General features: G+C 38.7%; 1 protein-coding gene across 1 annotated transcript in view; it reads right to left on the reverse strand.

Moving 5' to 3' along the window:
* The window catches only part of Rspo3 (R-spondin 3), a 37,182-nt gene that overhangs the window by 5,668 nt on the left and 11,612 nt on the right, over window positions 1–19,902 (reverse strand). Inside the window, 1 exon segment of the mRNA XM_032901806.1 lies at window positions 1,483–1,674. Coding sequence (XP_032757697.1) covers window positions 1,483–1,674 — 192 coding nt within the window.

Below are 19,902 nucleotides of genomic sequence, written 5' to 3' on the forward strand. Positions count from 1 at the left end.
GATTGCAACATGCAACTACCTTTGTAACATATGCTGGGCACATTTATTTTCAGCATTTCCAGCATCTAAAATACAGAATCTCTAAGATCTGAGACACTTTGATGACTGACATCATGTTATAAAACGTTATAGATTTTTGGATGTTCAGGTTAGGGATATTCTGCCAGTAAAGTCTACACAGCCATTCTCAAATCCCAAACCTTCCTGAAACATCCCTGTTTCCAGGTGTTTCATGTAAGACACTCTCAACCTGTCCATTTGTCCAAGCAGCTCTTTGCATTAAGTGATAGTAATGATGTTTCATTGGAATTTGAATAACATACACTGAGGTAATTCATTTATACTGTTCTCAAGGATTATTTGTTCATTTAAATATTAAACTGTTTACTAGATGTCAAAAACTGTAGATACTGGTTGATCCCATTCATGGAGTTGATGCCCAGTGTTCATAAAGCTCGCCTTTTAGAAGAAGACACAGTAAATAATATCAGCAATTGACTCTTATGCAATGATTACTATTAACCATGATTATTATTATGAGTATTATTACCTAAATGTTAGCTAAACCAATACAGTAATCACTGTAATGATTCTCATTCACAACTATGAGAGCTGAGACTCAACTCTAACAGTGGATCAATCACACAGAAGGGCTAAAGGTTCCAAAGTGCTAAGTGTTCTGGAAAACAATAATCACAATAATGATGGATAAATGTAGGAGAAAGAGAACAGGCAGATGACTGACAAATGGAAGAGGCTAGTTCTTTTGGAGGAGAAAACCTTAGGCCACGTCACTGAGAAAGTGACACCTTTAGAACCTTGAATGAGAGTTCAAGCAGCTTCCAAAGTACCAGAAGAGCCAATGAGTTACAAAACTGCCCTGACATATGCTGCCTGGGATACTCTTAGGTGGCAGTGTGGCAGGGAAGGGAGACACAGTGGTGACTTGGAAGGGCAGGTATGGTGACATGTGATGTTTGGGGAGAGGGCAGGTTTCCTTGTTTGGACCTTTCAAATGTCACTTGGTTTGCATTGCTAAGGCTGAAATGTTGATGCCAAAATGATAGTCCTCATAAACTTGATTTCCAACTGACAAATGTTTTCGTTGTTATATTGGAAACCTATAAAAGCCAAAATAGTTGAAACAGTTCTTCCAGTTACTGATACTTGGATATTTATAAGATAATATGAACTTGATTGGTTCTGATACCTGTATTCATTTTCTATAGGGCCAGTTATTAATAATCATGTTCTTGGCTTTAGGTTGCTTAATCAAACATAAACAAACAAACAGAAACAAAACTTGAGTGATGTTTCTGTAAGTTATGTCCGGAGAGCTAAGTCTATGAGTGTGTTTTCCTAAATATTATGTGAACATTACTTATTTTTGAGTATTTTAGGTTGATTAGGAGCTCTTTCAATCAGGAGAGATCTCCTGGGATGAGGTAAAAATGAAAAATATAAAGTGGTACGGGCACTTACTTGTACACTTATTTATATCTGGATATCGAGTTCCATAATATCCACTTGGACACGAAGAGAGACACACGCCTATCTGCTTCATGCCAATTCTTTCCAGAACAAAAAATAGTCTGGGCTTACATGACAAACATCCATTGTAATCTGAACACGTCGCACAGCCTCCTTGGCAGCCTTGGCTGACGTTAGGATGCACTGGGGAGACAAAGCAGAGGGGGAAAGAGTGGTTAGACTGTGGATATAAGATTAAATGACATTTTCCTCTGAATAGACGTTACTTTAATTCCCTTTGGATTTGGTGATAGTGGGTAAATGAGATAAGATTCTTCCCTACCTTCTTTTTAAGCCTGGAATTTTCCTTAGCCATATATAATATTTTTATTTAAATCTCATACATTGGTGCATTTGAAAATTCAAAGTATATTTAATTCAAATGATTCATTTAAAAATCTCATTAAAATATAGTTACTGAATCAGCACACAGGAAAGTAAAATTTGGCAATTTTGTGTTCTTTTAAATTTTATTCATTTTATGTATATTAGTGCTCTATCAGCACGTGCACCTGCATGGAAAAAGAGCGTGTCAGATCATAGTATAGATGGGCATGACACATCATGTGATTGATGGGAATTGAACTCAGGACCTCTGGAAGAGCAGACAGTGCTCTTAACATCTGAGCCATCTCTCCAGCCCCTGTAGGTTTCTTTTTTGTTGTTTGTTTTGTTTTGTTGTTTTGTTCTTCTTGCAATTAAACTGGTAGATTTGGCTTAATTGTGTCATAGACAGTAGCACACACCTTTGACTTTTCCAGCAAGTGTAATAACGTGCACTTGAGTGTAGTGTCTGAGAAAGGACCTTGGATCTGGAACATCTATTTCACCCAATTAGAATACTTTACTCTTTGATCCAACTCAAACCGATTCAGAGAGTACAGTACATGCTGTCGCTACCCAACGCTTTTCTGAAATATTTCTTCTTACCATTCAATTTGGTATAAAGTAAAAACTTTGCATCTAAGTCTTATCAGTAAGTCTATATGAATCAAATGCCAGCACTTACCATAATTTGTGTTTACTATTTTGGTTTTTTTTTGGGGGGGAGAGAAGTCTTAGAGTTTTTTTGTCCCCCTCATTTAAATCTATTCATTCAAGTAAATGGCATTTTAGTTAAGGACAGACAAATCTAGGGGAAGGATCACTGTCATCTCACTCCCCTAGATTTCTAAGTCATAAATGCATGAGGTAAGATGCTCCCTGGCAAGTCTGAACAAATATAAACAAATGTTGGCGTAATCACTTACTGGAGTTCCTCTCATTTAACTTGATTATAGGCATTGATTATGTGTTATCTAACAAGACCAGATAAGGAGCCTGCTTCCTGTAGCTTGTGTTTAAAGTTATCTTCTTTCCAAATGCATTCTGTATTCAAGTCCAATGCTAATCCTGTACAGGACTTTCTAGAAAGTCTACCATGTTCCTTTGAGAAGCAAAAGTCAACAACACACAGGTATCTAAAGGTATCTTAGCGTATTTCTGACTTCTTTTATTGAGAGAGGAAGGTATAAACATCAGTAGACTTGGCCACTATTAATCTGTCTTTGCAGTGATGTCTGATAGTAAGTTCTTTATTGCAGAAACAAAGCCCTCCAGTCTTATGGTGCCACACCAGGACGCAGAGCACAGGAGGAGAACTGTTGTCTGGGCAATAAACTTCAAAGGTCCCTCATTAATAATCTTTGTCCTCCAGCAAGGCTCCACCTAAGGGCTCTACCCCTTCCCCAGATACTATTACCTACTAGCTGTAGATCAAGTATTCAAAACATGAGCCTGCGAGCACTATTTCATATTTCAAGTATAATAATTAGTCTGTATTTACAGTGATATTTGGTTATTAAGCTCTTCACTAGAGCAATAAAGTTTTCCAGGCACAGTTAGAAATGATACCCATAACAAAGATCTTTCCCGTTGGGGTATATGGGTTAGCTACATAGAGGTCATTCAGTTGACCCACTTCCCTGGTCTGCAGGAAACCATTCCCTGAATAAGCCACAGGAACCACAAGCAGCTCGCTCTCATTCCAAGGCATTTTATAAATAAACTGAGGAAACGTGTGGGGGAAGGGAGGGCTGCTTTTCCTGTACATGCTCTTTGGTAGGGTGGGGCGGTCCTATAAAGTGGATAGGGAGGGTTTGCCATTATGGGACCTGAGGGATTTGTACCATAAACTCCTTTCCAAGTATCAGGGTCATTTTTTTTATGCCAGAGGATTGGGGGTTGGGGAGGCTTGGGGAAAATGGGAACCTGTTTTAAGTAGGGGTGTATCCTCAAGAAAAAAGTTATAGGGGAACCCTAAGCGTTCAGAATCCATCAGAATCGAAGTCAGAAGCTAGAGGTCCAAGTGAAACTTGTGAAAACTTTTCAAAAATCCCATCTGTGGAAAAGTAGATCATACTTGAAAAACTAATTGCTTCAGTTCAGTCAGGAAGTGATTCCAGTTCAATGAAGAGGAGTCGCACCGATAGGTCCTTACCACTGGAGTGTTTTACAGAAAACGCGATTTTGGAATTTTATGTACCTTTATGAAATTTTATGTAGTCTTTATGAATTATGAAACTACTTTAAACAGATCAGTTATTGATATTAATATGGTTTACAATTTCAGAACCTCAAACCCTAGTATTCCTTAAGATATTTCATTTGAAGCATTAGAGTTGGGTGGTCAGAGACTTCTGAGTCAGGTCTGAGTTTGTCTGTTTGTTTGGCAACCACTTCCTGTGACATGGTAAGATATGCCAAGACCTTATACTCAAGTACCTGTGACTCTAAGACTTTTCCCAGTGAAATGACGCAAGTCAACGTTGTGACAAAACAAATTTGTCTGCATTTTTTTCATTGTGCACAAAGTTTTCAAAAGAGCAAAGAAGGTTCGTTCGTTCAGTTGTCCCAGCTTTTTGGTGCAGATTTGCTGGTTTGTAATCAGAGGATGTATGATATGGGCAGTGATGTTTGAGCACGAAGTGACTAAAAAATGTTTCTTTTGGAAAGGTTAAATGGCCATCGCCGTGGGAAATGACAGACATTAAGACTCCGCAGTTCAGATTCTGGGATCCTGTTTTTATGGGTGAATACTGTAGTGATTGGTTTCATGAATGCCATATAAGGATCACTGAAATTATTGTCAGTATTACACAACTAGATACCCATTTCCCAAACTTCATCTTAAGGCCTTTTACTTTTTATATGGAAACCACAGAAAACTTGGGTCTGGATTGTCTGTAAGAACTCTTCCAGCCATAAAACCTTGTGATTCTAAGACAGAATAAAATTAGAATTTTAGTTTGTCATGCTCCTGCCTTTTTGGCCCACTCTATTAAGTTTATTTCCCTTTATATATTATTGTATTTGTCAAACAATATCTTTCTACTGCCATTGTATATGGACATTGAGACTGTAGAACTGGACAGGCAAGGAGTGCGCCATAGGAGAGTTTCCACTTTGCTTTAGAAAGTAGTTAGAATTTATCAGCACATGCACGACTATGCCAGCCTAGAGGAGGAAACACCAGGACTGCTCCAGTTGACAAGTAGACTGGAATGAACTTGATGCAAGGCTGTGTACGTTTCAGGTAAAGGAAGAAATCAGGTTGTCAAGTAGAGTGGAAGCATAGGGTGCATTTAGATATGAAACCTTTTGTGGACCATGACATGCCAGCCATTCTGTGGACAAGCCAGGTTTCTATCTGGTGAATGATACATTGTAATTTCTATTGAAATGGTTTTTCCCTGACACCTTAGCAGACCTGAGGATCATGAGATACTCCACGTCCTATTTTGGGTAAAGGACTCATAGTAATTTCAAATTAAGCTAAGGCAGAATGGTATGCTAAGGGTCGGAAGCATGTTCCCAAAGTACCAAGGTGGTGTAATAAAACAGATATGATAACTAACAAAATAACTTGGACAAGAGAAGTATTTGTGTTTTTGAGTTCTTGATAGGGAGAAGAGAGTAAAAAGTTACAACTGAGGAGGAGGAAGCCTGCAGGTGGAGGATTAGAACAAGGTTGAAAGGAAAGGGGAGTCTGCTTATCAAAATGTGGCATAATCTGACATCATTAAAGAGAAAGAGCTTATATTAGAGTGTCTTTGGGGGTGCACATAGAATTTTCTGGTGATAGCTAGTTAAGGTGTTGAAAGGGAGAAGCATTGGAAGCATTCTGAGACACTTCACATGTAAGTGTCTCATAAAATAAGAGAATTTGCCAGGACAACCGTTCTGCAACTTGTGGAAGTAGATGTTACCATGATTTTTGAATTTCCAAGCTCGGTCTCAAGAAAATTGAAAATTACTGAGCAAAGAAGAACTGAGATCAGAAATTGAAATATATATCTTTGGTACCCGGTAACTCTCTCCGAATGTATGTATTTACCTACAGTTGTTAATGTACAGGGGGTTAGATGAGAGTGCGAAAATAGATACAATTTACAGCAATCCAAATTGGAATCTTTTGACACTTATGCAAAACTAGTAGTACCTAAATTACAACTAAGAAAGAGAGATACATTGTCATAACTGTTTTAAAATATTTTTTCTTATTTTATTTTGTTTTGAACTTGAAATGTTTGAGATTATAATATAATTATAAAATTCTTCCTTTCCTTTCCTCCCTCTAAACCCTCCCATTATACTATCTTATGAAAGCTACCTATGTGGAAATATTAAATCAATGCATCATTTAAGAGCCATGTCCAGTGTCTGAGGCCAAGTCTTCGTGAGTGATTCTTAACCAAGTGTTCTGACTATCTAGCTGAGAAAGTCGAACCTGTAGTGTTTACTATGCATCAAGCCAACTGAGTATCAAGAACTGTGTGCGAAACTTCAAAGCAAGCTTCATGGGTCTGTCTTCCTTTACTCCATGTCTAATGTTCAGCTGGAAATATGTTTCATGTACTTAAATTGAAAGTAACCGATTGTGTGTTGCCAATTATCTGCCCTCCTCATTTACTTGTGACCGAAGAATTTCCCAAAATGCAAATTTAATAAACTTTAAGTTCAATGAGGTTTGATTGGATTCGATGTAAGTGCTCATGCAATTTTGTAATTTTAATATATATATAATTAGCATGTAATGCATTCATAAATTTGGTAAATATTATTTTAACCAAAAAATAAAGAAACAAGCAAACAAAAAACATTGTCCCTGACCCTGACATGGCCTTAAGAGAAAGGACAGGGAGAAAAGACTTCATATTCACTTTAGATTTCTCTCCTTTTATGCACATGTTCACACTGAATGTTTCTTTTTTTTTTTGGTTCTTTTTTTCGGAGCTGGGGACTGAACCCAGGGCCTTGCGTTTCCTAGGCAAGCGCTCTACCACTGAGCTAAATCCCCAACCCCCACACTGAATGTTTCTTGAGTTAAGGAGTTTATTTAGTCTGATAATTTCTTGGTAGTCTCTTTGATAATTTCCTGCTTCTATACAGAGTGACTATTGCATTGATATTTTTAATAACGAGTATGATTGAATAAATGAAGCCAGTAATGTAAAAAGCTGTGTAATTGTCTTTTTAAAGGCAAGTGTTAAACTGATAAATGTTTAACAGAAAGTTAAACAAAAAAGATGTTTCTTGATGTCTTTTACAGTCCATTTATTTAGAAGTTGTTTTTTTAATCTTGACCAAGTTAGGAAATGTACGTCTACACAATCAAATCCCCAAGAGATTGTGGCAGCAGTCTCTCCTTGTGTTATTATATAGTGTTATTATGGTAACTGAAGATCCAGGGATGATTGATTCGTGGTTCCTTGAATAAAAAGGTTAAAAAAATAGAATTTCTTGCTAGTCTCTTAAAATTTTTTTGGTGAATACGAAAGAAAACATTGAGACATTTTAAAATCCATTCACTAGTTAAAGCTTAAGCCTATAGCCCTTTAAACATCTTGGAGGAATTAAGCATAGGTGTCAACGTAGGCACAAAAGCTCAATTTTAATATGCACAGTAATTTAATGAAATACAACAATGCTACTTTTCTCTTTCATGTGTGTATGTGGTGTAAGTGTGTGGTGGTACCTATGGAGACCTCAGTTGGCATGGGGAATCTTCATGTTAGTCACTCTCGCCTTATTCAGTGAGATAGGATCTGTCAATCAAATCTGAACTTCCCAAATAGGATTAGTCTCACTGTCCAGCTGTCACTAGGTAGCTCCTGTTTCTGCAGTCAAGGGCTCTGGGGCAGTATTCTCAACCTTCCCATTGCTGCTACCTCATGTTCTCATGTTGTGGTCCACCCCCACTGCCCCAACCATAAAATTATTTTCATTGCTACTTCATGATTGTGACTTTGCTACTGTTATGAATACTAATGTAAATATCTTTGTTTTCAGATGGTTTTAGATGACCCCTATGAAAGGGTCCTTCAATGCCCCAAAAGGGTCACCACCTACATGTTGAGAACTGCTACTCCAGTTACAGGCAGATGCAGCATCCACTCAGCATCTTCATCGACTCTGGGTATCTGAACTCTGGTCCTCATGCTTGCCTGGCCTCTCTTAACTACCAAATTATCTTTCCAACCTCAACACTGTTTTAGATCCCCACACCATAATAACGGGATTAAAAGAGAAATACTTGGTAGTTAGAAGTGAGTTTGGAGATGAATGGAAACATTGTACATGGATGTAGCAAACAGGTTACAAATTAAAGTTTAAGTTAAAAAAATAAGAACTCATTGTGTTATATGATACAGAGAATAGATGGGGAAAGGTATTGGTAGTACATTAATACCTAAAGTTGTTGGTAATTGCATAAATAAAGAAGTGCATAAATATAGATTGCACTGGATCTCAGGTGACTACCTACAGAGTCACATGGATGTGCTACTACAAACACAGTGATGAGGTCAGACATTTCAATGTTTTCATGGTTGAAGCCTTGATGGTAAGGAGAAACCCTGGAAACCATCCTTGAGCATCCAAGGAAGCGTCTACCTAGTCAAACACAAGCAAGTGCAGAGACAGCAGTGAGGACCAACTGGCTACAGGGAACAGCATGAAAGGAACCTATGAGGCTCCAGCACTGTGATTGACAGGTGATGAGGCTAAAAGAGGGTAGGCTCAGACCCCAAAGACCCGCCTTACATGATGTCACAGATCAAGTGCGTGTAGACTGTACTTTGTGTAAACATTTGGTCTGATAGCACAATTTGCTTTAATTTTTCTTAATCTTATGTTTCATGAAAATATGTTATTTATTAATTTTTATATTAGAGGAAATGTAACTAGGCACAAACTTGGGGATTTGCCTTCAGATTCCAACCCTTGAAGAGCCCATGTATATGTATATGTCTCCATTTTTTTTTTCTAATTTGGGAACATTCCATTTCTCCTTTGTTCCCTTCTATCTCCCACCAGCAGCAATTTTAAATGCTTGGGGGTTTTAAATATTCATTCCTCTTTTAGTGGAGTACATTTGGAGTTTGGGGTAGAGAAAGGGAAAGGGAAAGTTATGAAGCATACAAGAGATCATTAAAGAATAAAACTTAAAATACAGTCTTGCATATATTCTCTTGCATTTTCTAAATTATACCATTAGTGATGCAAATTGAAATGACTAGTAATTCAGGCCACTAACACTGTGGCTTTCAAATCTAATAAGACTTACATAAGAGCCTCCATCATATGTTACTTTACTCATTAAAAGATTAATAGTCCATCGGTAGATTTCAAAGTCGATGTGATTAGTAGGGATAATCATTCGTCGTGCCCAGCCAGCCTGATCTACTGGTTCAGTTCGATGCCGGGACTGTATCAAAGGCATCTGAATGATCAAAAGTGAAGAGTCTTTCCCTTAACCACAAATAGAAACTCCATCATAAAGTGAGCACGCTCTGCTCTGGGTTGAAATGTATGGTACTGAGTCAGCATTCCCAGCTGTTTCTAAGGGAGGGGAAGCTTCCCTTACTCCAAGTGGCCATGTTCCCAAGTGGAGGTGAACAGAGGACAAGAGGGGTTGGAGAGGGCTGAGAGTCCAGATCCTGCAGAGAGCCAGGACTGTTGATGAGTTCGTGGGTGGTAAATAACAGCGTTTTTCAGGAGACAGGTCCAACAGTGTTCATCCAACAGTAGGAATCATTATGTGCTCTGGCTTGGCTAACAGAACCTTTCCATTTTTTTTTAATGGGAGAAATAATTAGAAGTCAACATAAACAGAGAATGTGATCGTTTAATGGTACTGACCCTGCATGGGTGTGAAGCCATAACTACCAACTTACATTCTCGAGCAAAACAAACTTCGGTTTGTGTGAAAAACAAACTCTACTTTGTTATATCATGAATAAACTTGGATCTTCATGTCGCATAGCATGCTAAGGTAGCATATCTGATGGCCGAAGCCTTAGCATAAGCAAACAGCAGGAAGAGATTTGCGGTGTTTTAATAGGCACAAGAAGATGTGCGCATAGCAAGCACATCATTAAACAAAAATACCTGGCTTTATGTGCCACATCTAGCGTTCTGAGAGGAGAAAATCACTGGCTGTTTCTCCTAGATTCATGAAACCGCGGATGGAACAGAAGAATAGCAATGCACCTTCCGGAGCAAGATACTTGGCAAACTTTGATCCGCACTCCCTGTATTGGTGCCTCATTTGGAAAAGAGCCCTGCACACTTCCCAGGGGAGGCCAACAGAGTAGTGTGCACAGCCGCTCAGACCACAGTCTGCTTCTATACAGAGTAGTGTGCACAGCCGCTCAGACCACAGTCTGCTTCTATTTTTTCTAGCTCAATTGCTAATATTTATCTCCTAATCTGACTACTTATTTAAGAATCAAGTTATTCAGTGCCTTAACTCTGCCAGCCAGCAAATGCTCAAAGATGAACAACTCAGATTACCTGTATCCAGATAGTTAAAAATCTGGCTATTTATCTTGGCATAAGTTGCTTACTCATTTTGAATCTGGGGTTGCCTATGTGCAGTACAGGAACATCTACTTGATAAATTCTGAGAAGGTTGACGTTATGTAAATAATGTCATTAAAATCCATTAAGTACTGCTACCTTCTATCTTCCACGGCTGGAAGCCCCACACTATCTCCCTTGCTCCTTAGTAATAATTAGACATCCAGAGATATTCCAAATCCAATGCAAATACCCACAAGTGATAGAAAATGTGATGTTTATCTTTCAGGAATTTGTCTTAGAATGATTGCGTCCAGCTTCATCCACTTGTCTGTAAATTTCCTAATTTTTCTTTTCTTAGCTGCAACAGTATTCCATTTGTGTAAATATGTCATACTTTCATTATTTATTCATCAATGGGTGGACATTTAGGCTGTTTCCATTTACTGGCTATTACAATAGAGCAGTGGTGAAACATGATCCATCTATTTTCAGCTTTTTAGGGACGTTCTACACTGATTTACATAATGGCTGAACCAGTTTGTACTACATTAGTACTGAATAAGTGCCCCCCCCATATCCAAGCCAGCATTTGTGGTCATTCAAGAGAGGGGAAAAAGAATATAAAGGTTTAAAGGAGTTAATGGAACAACAAAGATGAAATTGGGGTTGAGGTGAGAACAACGTAGAGGAGGGAAAGAAGGGAGAGGGAGGAACGAATAACACTTAAGATCTTCTGAAAAGGTCACATGGAAAGCTATCCACTACTGTAGAAGCTTACACACACCAATTTATGATGGAGCCCTGTACTGGCTGGTTTTATATGTCAACTTGACACAAGCTGAAGTTACCACAGAGAAAGGAGCCTCCCTTGGGGAAACGACTCTTTAAGACCCAGCTGCTAGGCATTTTCTCAACTAGTGATCAAGGGTGGGGAGGACCCAGTCCATTGTGGGTGGTGCCATCCCTGGGCTGGTATTTTGGGGTTCTATAAGCAGAACAAGCCAGGGGAAGCAAGCCAGTAAGTAACACCCCTCCATGGCTCCTGCATCAGCTTCTGCTTCCTGACCTGCCTGAGCTCCAGTCCTGACTTCCTTTGATGATGAACAGCAACATGGAAGTGTAAGCTGAATAAACCCTTTCCTCCCCAACTTGCTTCTTGGTGATGTTTTGTGGAGGAATAGGAACCCTGACTAAGACAAGCCCCTTTATGATGGAATGACGAAACAAAAGATGACAAAAGCAAGGCAAAGCAAAGCAAAGCAAAAACGAAACACAACAAAACAACAACAACAACAACAACAACAACAACAACAACAACAACAAAAAACAGTGCCAGGAATGGGCTGTACCTTTTATGGAGTTGTTGACAAGTGAGGTTTCACAATTCCAATCTCCCAAACATTGCAGACTAATGCTATTGCTATATTGCAATGCCAGTGCTGTATTGATGACCCTCCAGAACTTTAAAGTAAGAACCTATTGCTGAAGAGACAATGTATTTGAGTCACAGAACATGAAAAAAAATCAAGATGGTGCTCACTTGGAAGCTTCATCCTTACAGGATAATCGTTATAGTTCTAGAATGTGCTATACACGTTATTAGAAGATAAAACATATCATCCATCTTACCAAGGTATGACTCTTCTGAGCTATTATAATGACTGGCTTAGACAGGCATGCCCACTGAGGCAACAGTGGCATCGACGTCACAGTGGTAACAGACTTCCTGGATGAATGTAAGTTATGCTCTCCAAGATAAAATCCATCCATGATAACATTGTTGGTCCAAGAAATTGTGGCTAAATAGACATAGGCCTAAGGGGAGAACTTACCATCATTATTCTGCTAAATAGATATAGTACTAACCCAACTCCTAATGGCTTATTGTTATTCCTATAGATGAATGCATCTCTCAGCTCTCATTAGAGAACCCTCTACTGGCAGCATACAGTGATTAACATAGAAAAGCACAACTATCCAAGTTATTAAGAAGGGACATCTATATCATACCTCTTCTACCATTGTGGAAGAGGGGCAGAAAGAATAAAAGTAGCGGAAGTAGTGGATATAAATACAAGAAAGTAGTGTCCTCCAGCTGCAGAAAGGCAGCCGTGCATATTAATTCACAGTAATTGCAACAGCATACCCAAGCCCCAGCAGGCTCAAGCCAGTCCAAATCCTAGCATGGACATGGGAGGTGGGCATGGATTCTGATCCCTAGCTGAGGAACTATTGGCAATTGGCCAATAGTTGGATCCCGGAATCAATTTTTTCTAGCAGTGAAGCCCCTCAAATGAGTTTGTTGAGTAGGGAGAGAGTGGTAGATCTGGGAAGTGTGAAAAGGGGTGACTATAAATAAAGTATGCTTTGTGAAATTCTCAAGGAACTAATAAAAGAAAAAAGAATCCTAAGTAGAGCTGGGCGTCATAGTCAACATGTTTTATTCTTAAACTGGTCTATACACCAAATCCAGGCCTGCCGGGATATACAGTGACAACCTGTTTCAAAGCAAGGGAACCCTAAGGAGAAGACTATTTGTTGTGCTGTACAGTCTGTTTGTCTGTCCGTGTAAATTTGAGATAGCTGGTAGATTTAGCCAATACTAAAGGACAGAAAGAGAGCATATGTTGATGCTTCTTGGTAATGTAAGAAATCTGGTAGCATGACAGGCAGAAATTCAGTAAGAATCAAAGAGAGAAGCTGCTTTGTCAGGAGCACAGACACAGACTGTGAGCTTTACTGGTGACCCATGAACTGCATTCCAGGAAGGAATGCCTATGGGGTGACCGACTCACCGAAGACAAGGACGTTAACAGAGTAAGACAGATAGGATGAATAATAAAAATATTAGCAGTAAGGCTGAAGAGATGACTCAGAGGTTAAAGGCAGGTACAGCTCTTTCAGTGTCCCTGAGTTTAGTTCCCAGCGTTAATGGGGGGGGGCACATAAGACTGCCTAGATCTCCAGTTCCAAAAGAATCCAAATCCTTTTTAGGTCTGCAAGCTCACCAGTATTCCTGTGCACATACGGGAACACATAAATAGCCTGTATTCATGTGTCTATGGCCCAAGGATGGGTTTAAAATCCAAATAGTTAGGTTCTGCTTCTAAAAAAATTTGGTTTGGGAATGGAGAAGGCAGATTTTAGCATTTTCCTTTTTAGGAAGCATTGCAGGGTACTCTGACACGAAGGATGGAATCTCCACACATTGCCAATTGAAGAGTTTCAGCGATTGCTGATAGAAGTCTCCCAGAGACTGGAGATAGCATGGTGATAAAACATGGTCTCTGGTTCAAGAAATGTATAATGGTTTTAGAAATTCTCTTTTTTTTTCTATCTAGAAAACGTCACACAATATAAATTAGAACGTTTTCGCAACAGAAATAAAGACATGACAAATTACTGATAGTTGCATTGTGTACATGCCCTAGTCATCAGTTAGGAGGAAAAGTATTCAGAAAAATGGAAAGATGGGGAGAGAGAAGGTAAATAAAATTACTAGGTACACTCTAGGAATCAGTCTGGAGGTTCCTTAGAAAATTGGACATAGTGCTACCTGAGGACCCAGCTAAACCACTCCTGGGCATATACCCAAATGATGCTCCAACATACAACCAAGGCACATGCTCCACTAAGTTCATAGTAGCCTTATTTATAATAGCCAGAAGCTGGAAAGAACCCAGATGTTCCTCAACAGGGGAATGGCTACAGAAAATGTGGTACATTTATACAATGGAGTACAACTCAGCTTTTAAAAATAGCGACTACATGAAATTCTTAGGCTACTGGATGGAACTTGAAAATGTCATCCTGAGTGAGGTAGCCAAGTCACAAAAGAGCACACATGATATGCACTCACTGATAAATGGATATTAGCTCCAAATCTTGGAATAACTAAGATACAATTCACAGATCATATGAAGCCCAAGAAGAAGGAAGACCAAAATGTGGATGCTTCATTCCTTCTTAGAAGGGAGAACAAAATACTCATGGGAGGAAATACAGGGACAAAGAGTGCGGCAGGGACTGAAGAAAAGGTCATCCAGAGACTTCCCTACCTGGGGATCCATCCCTTTTGCAGCCACCAAACCCAGTCACTACTGATGATGCCAAGAAGTGTTTGCTGACAGGAGCCAGTTATGAGTGTCTCTGAGATGTTCTGTCAGAGCCCTACTGATACAGATGAGGATGGTTGCAGCTAACCATTGGACTGAACAAGGAGACCCCAATGGAGGAGTTAGAGAAAAGACTGAAGGAGCTGAAAGGGTTTTTAACACCATAGGAAGAGCAACAATATCAATCAACCAGACCCCATAAGAGCTAAACCACCAACTCATGAGTACGCATGGAAGAACCCACGACTCCAGCCACATATGTGGCAGAGGATGTCATTGTCCAGCATCAATAGGAGGAAAAGCTCTTGGTCCTGTGAAGGCTCGTTTTCCCAATGTAGGGTAATGCCAGGGCGTTGAGGTTGGAGTGGGTGGGTGGCAAAGGGAGCACCCTCATAGAAACAGGTGGGAGGAGGTTTCAGGGGAAGGGATAATATTTGAAATGTAAATACATAAATTATCCAAGAAAAATAAAAAAAGTTACTAGGTACATATGCAGAAAGAAGATTCATGAGGATGCTGTGATTGTGGAATTTAATAGGTTCTTATAAATCTTCTTCTCTATAAATTTTCAAATGAGACCACTAAGATCTGCATAACTTGTTAACTCCTAACTTATAGAAGCATAAATGCCTAATTGGATAAATGTTCATATATTTATTAATTATTCATATGAATTATATACATAATTATTTTATGGAAATATTTATTCAAACTTTTCTTATATAGAGCCTCAGTTTCTCCTTTCTCCTTTAACATGATGGTCTTGCCTAAAGAGTTCTTTTTTCCCATGATGGGAATTTGATTGAACGGGCCCTTAATGATCTGCTAGGAAATTTCTTTTCAAGCAGTAAAAATTTCACAAGTAACAAAGATTTCCCTTAGCCTACATGCTGTTGAAGCCAAACCCAAAGAAATTATGAAAATATTAGATATTTCAGTGGAAATATTTGGGGATTTATGCAGTGTAGGAAAACTTACATACTTGCACTGGGGGGAAATAGTAAATTTCCTCCCTTCATGCTATATTTTTTGCTGCTTACTGTGTTTGTAATAAAATACTGTAGAAATGATATTTCTGGATCTTGTTAGATGAGTGTGGCTAAACCTGCCCTGTCCATTTTAAAAGTATATTGAGGGCTGGGGATTTAGCTCAGTGGTAGAGCGCTTACCTAGGAAGCGCAAGGCCCTGGGTTTGGTCCCCAGCTCCGAAAAAAAGAACCAAAAAAAAAAAAAAAGTATATTGAGCAACTCAGGTAATCACACACACACACACACACACACACACACACCACACACAGTTATATCTCATGCAAACCACAGTGAAATAAGCTGCTGCTGACAATCGCCCTGATACTCTACCAGCCTAGAAACAGTTACAAGGCCCTCCACCCCCAAGAATAGAATAAGAACATCCTTGATGTCAGGCTGCTAACTTGATGAGAAGTTTAATAATTCGTAAGAATCATCTGCTTTCTAAAATGGTGCTTTGTCCTAAATGATAGAACAGGGAAGTAGCCTACTGTGACCTTGGGAACATGCCCTTCAGTAAGAAAATGGAGAACACGTGAAGTAAATCTTCAGTGTAAGAACAGGCAGTTCTCTTGAAAAGGGCTACAAATTAAACAAAGTTGCGAAGTTTGTCGCAACAATCACCACCATGTAGTTCCTAAAGTCAGAAATCGTGAAGCCCTATTGAACCCTATTTCCAGTCAGACTTTTCTCCACATTGTCTGTCTGTAAGGCACAGAGCTTATAACTTTTCTTTCTCACCAATATTACTGATGCCAATTAGCAACCAGAATAACCATTTCAAAATCCCAGCTCTGATCTCATTGATCTTCTACTATAAAACCATTTAATGTTTTTTTACTTCCCAGCAACAACCCTGCCAATTATCCAGGTTTATTCCTTGTCTCAGACTGACTTTTGTCTAATGAAGTAAAAGTGGTATTCGCATCTCCAGTGCTGAAGGATGTCCTCCTTTAACCTCCCCTGCCCCGGAGTATCCTCTTTAATAGGCTTTATGAGAAGCAGAGTGTCACAGTGAAGGCTGTTAGGTTAAAATTTGCCTCTTCAATGTCTGTATCCTTTTCATGTGCTCCTTTGATTTTACTTATCAGACAGTTGTCCGTGTTTCATATATTTGTTGCATGGAGTAACACAAAATAACACAGGTGAAAAGTTTCTTTACTTAAAATCCTCTGTGAGTTAACTATAAACTACAATAAGAAAAGATCTCAAACAAATTGGTTTCATGTCTTTATATTTTAGGAAGGAAACTCTTTAAAGCTATAAACTGGTGTTAGGAAAATCACCAACAGATTTACAGTAGACATCTAAATAGTGTGTTGATGTGCATTTGCGAAGCTAGAGTTTTAAGTAAATTTGGTTGTAGATTCCATGTTGTGGTCAAGGGTTGGTTGGTGACCATAAAAGGTTCGAGAAATGCCTTGGATTGCTGAACAAAAATGCAAGATTTTTAAACATTAAATATTTCAGTTTGTTTGGTAAAAAGTAATTCCAGTTAATGAAGGGGTGTGAAAGTTCAGCTATTGAAATCAATCAGTGCACCCAAAATGGAAATTTGCTCAGCCAAACTATGCCACTTCATTACGAGCTTTACCTAACAATGCCAACTACGTTTACAGTACGCATAGCATACTTCCTGTGATTGTCACAAAGGTCACACTAAGTGATGACGCCTATTCATTGGCCATAAATTTAAAGACAAGAAAATGCTGAAAGGCCCAATAAATTCCAGTGTTTTAGGCTTTGCTTCCTCCCATCTTTGTGCTTCATATCCACAATGCTGCTCTCCAGATAAATATCTGGATATGAGTTGGACTCACTCATTTCCAATATAATCACATTTCTATTCAAACAGACCTAAAAATGAGCATGCCACTACTTAGAATTGGGACGTAAGCATTCTGCTTTTTACACACACACACACACACACACACACACACACACACACACACACACACACACACACACACACACACAATTGTGGCTTCTAACTCAATATTTTAACAAATTCAGAATACAGCAGGAGAAGTTTTCTGGTGTGTCTGAGTCACTTTCGTAGCTCTAGAGCATGATAAATGTTAAATAAATAGCTATTCAATGAAATGTATGCTATTTTAACTAGGAAGGACTAAGCTGAGTTTTATTTTTGCCCTGTACTTTTCCCCAGAAGCCCAGAAGATTGGTTTTGGCTTATCTTCTTAAAATATAGTCTTAAAAAGTCTTCAGACATATGAAGAAAAACTTATACTTTTAAATTTAAGCCCTAACTCCATTTCTATGAAGCTTTGATAGATAAATTTGTATGCTTAGAGCATGTTCATCCTTCCAAAGAGAAAAAGATCTCTTTGATGTCACTCTTGAAAGGACTTAAGGCCAGTAGCCTTCTCTCAGGCAAATGAAGAAGTAGTAGACCCATTTAATAGTGGCTACAGCCTAATCAGAGACTAAATGAGTTGTGAAACTATGGCTACCAATTATAAATCAAATGTCTTTGCCTTCTTCCTCTGAGTCGTCTCTCACTATTGTCAAAACTCAAGAAAACACAGGTTTTGAGGTCTCTTACAATGGAGTTTAGGAGGTTTCGATTTATATCCCATAGAGCCTATTTATCATTTTCTTTGTCAAATCGTGCTACATAACCAGGATTCCAATCTGAACCAGTTTAGTAAATACTATACATTTGACATCAGAACCATAGGAAGAAAAAAACTCAGTGTAGATGTTGGGACAGTTGTTAGGCTGACCTTGAACTCACAGAACAATACCTTCTGTCATTTCCTGAGCTCTGCAATCACAGGTGTGCACCTACACATCTGATTTCTGTAACTTTTTTCATAAGAAATAATATTAATGCAAATGTCCTTAAAATCTAATTTATAAAGAAAAAAAACAGAGACCCAACAAGAACTCTTAGGTTGTGAATTGTCAACCATTAAGCTCTGTTCAAACAGACAGATTTTTGTATTTTAGTGTCATTGTCAGAGGAAGGATAAACATGTTTTCTAAGGCGTGTGCTTATTTTCCAGCCCACACAATAAGATCACTGATAATCTGAAGGTCAGCCTGTGACATTCTTTAAAGGGTTAAATTGCTTAGCTGTGTCATGCTTAGCCTGCTTATCTCTCTGCACCCATGACGCTACATGGCCAAGTGAGACCTTAAAATAATTTTCAAAAGCTTGTGTCTGTATTAAACTTACCTACCCTTTTTCTTTGTTATTTTTCCTCTAAAAATACAGCATAGCAACCAGTTGTAAGTACTAAGTAATATGAGTCATTAAGAGATAATTTAAACATGCTGGGGGATGTGTATGAGTATTGTATTGATTTCGTAAGAGACCTGAGCACCTGAAGTCTGGACTCTAACCAATTCCCCTGATGCTGAGGGAAACCAGTGTGTACTCATTACAAGAAAATCTGTGTGGACAGGAAGCTTGCTCCTCAAAGCTGAGGGCGACAGCATTTTAACAGAGATACTGTCTATCATCAGGAGAGCTCAGCCCTTATCTCCTTTAAGGCTAACTCCTGAGCAATAACAGAGAAATGAGAGCTTATGTGAGAGCAGACCGCACACATGTTGCTTAAGTCTGATGAGCACGTGGGAAATTGCAAAGGGGCTATTTCAGGAATAAACAGATTTGTAATCCCCCTATCTTTTCGGTCATTTTAATCATTCGTAACTTATTTTTGGTATTTTGAACTTTTAATGAATTCATTTTTTCTCTACACTATGTGCATTATTTAAGTGCAAGCCTTGGACGGATCAAGGAAAACCAGCATTTTGCAGTTCAGATTACATACAGTACACTGTAATTCCTGTCTTGGCTCCTTTTCCTTTGGTCCTTCCTGATGGTGTTAGCATCTATGCATCAGATGAAATAAGATCCGCTATTGCAAACATTAATAAAGATCTATCATTGCAGGGCAATTACTTATACTTTGTTTAATCTCTAATGGAAAGGATTTCTTTAAATATTTACAACAGAACAGTTGTCAGGATGAATGGTGAGAAACTGCTGGCATACCTCCAGAAGGAGAGGGCTGGTAGAGGGGGAGAAAGGGGATTTCTGCTCATATAATTTTAAGCAGCTCTGAATTTTAGGGAGCTTCCTGATAGAATATGAAGAGTTTATATTAATAGAAGGTACTTCAGTTATAAAAAGCAAGTCAAGTAAGACGTTTGAAGAACCACTTTAGTTTATTGACTTGTAATAATGACCATTGGTTCCAGGTTTAAAGAAGGGAAAACACATAGGTTTTGGAGACTCAATAAACTGCCCATGAAGAAAGAAACATGTAGAAATATGTTGAAACATCAAACTTTCAAACTTATTCTGAGCAGTGCTTCTAATGGCAGTTGCTACGTGGAATCGGTATGCAGGCTT

Source organism: Rattus rattus, chromosome 5, assembly GCF_011064425.1.
Source record: "Rattus rattus isolate New Zealand chromosome 5, Rrattus_CSIRO_v1, whole genome shotgun sequence".
NCBI classification, from domain to species: Eukaryota; Metazoa; Chordata; class Mammalia; order Rodentia; family Muridae; genus Rattus; species Rattus rattus.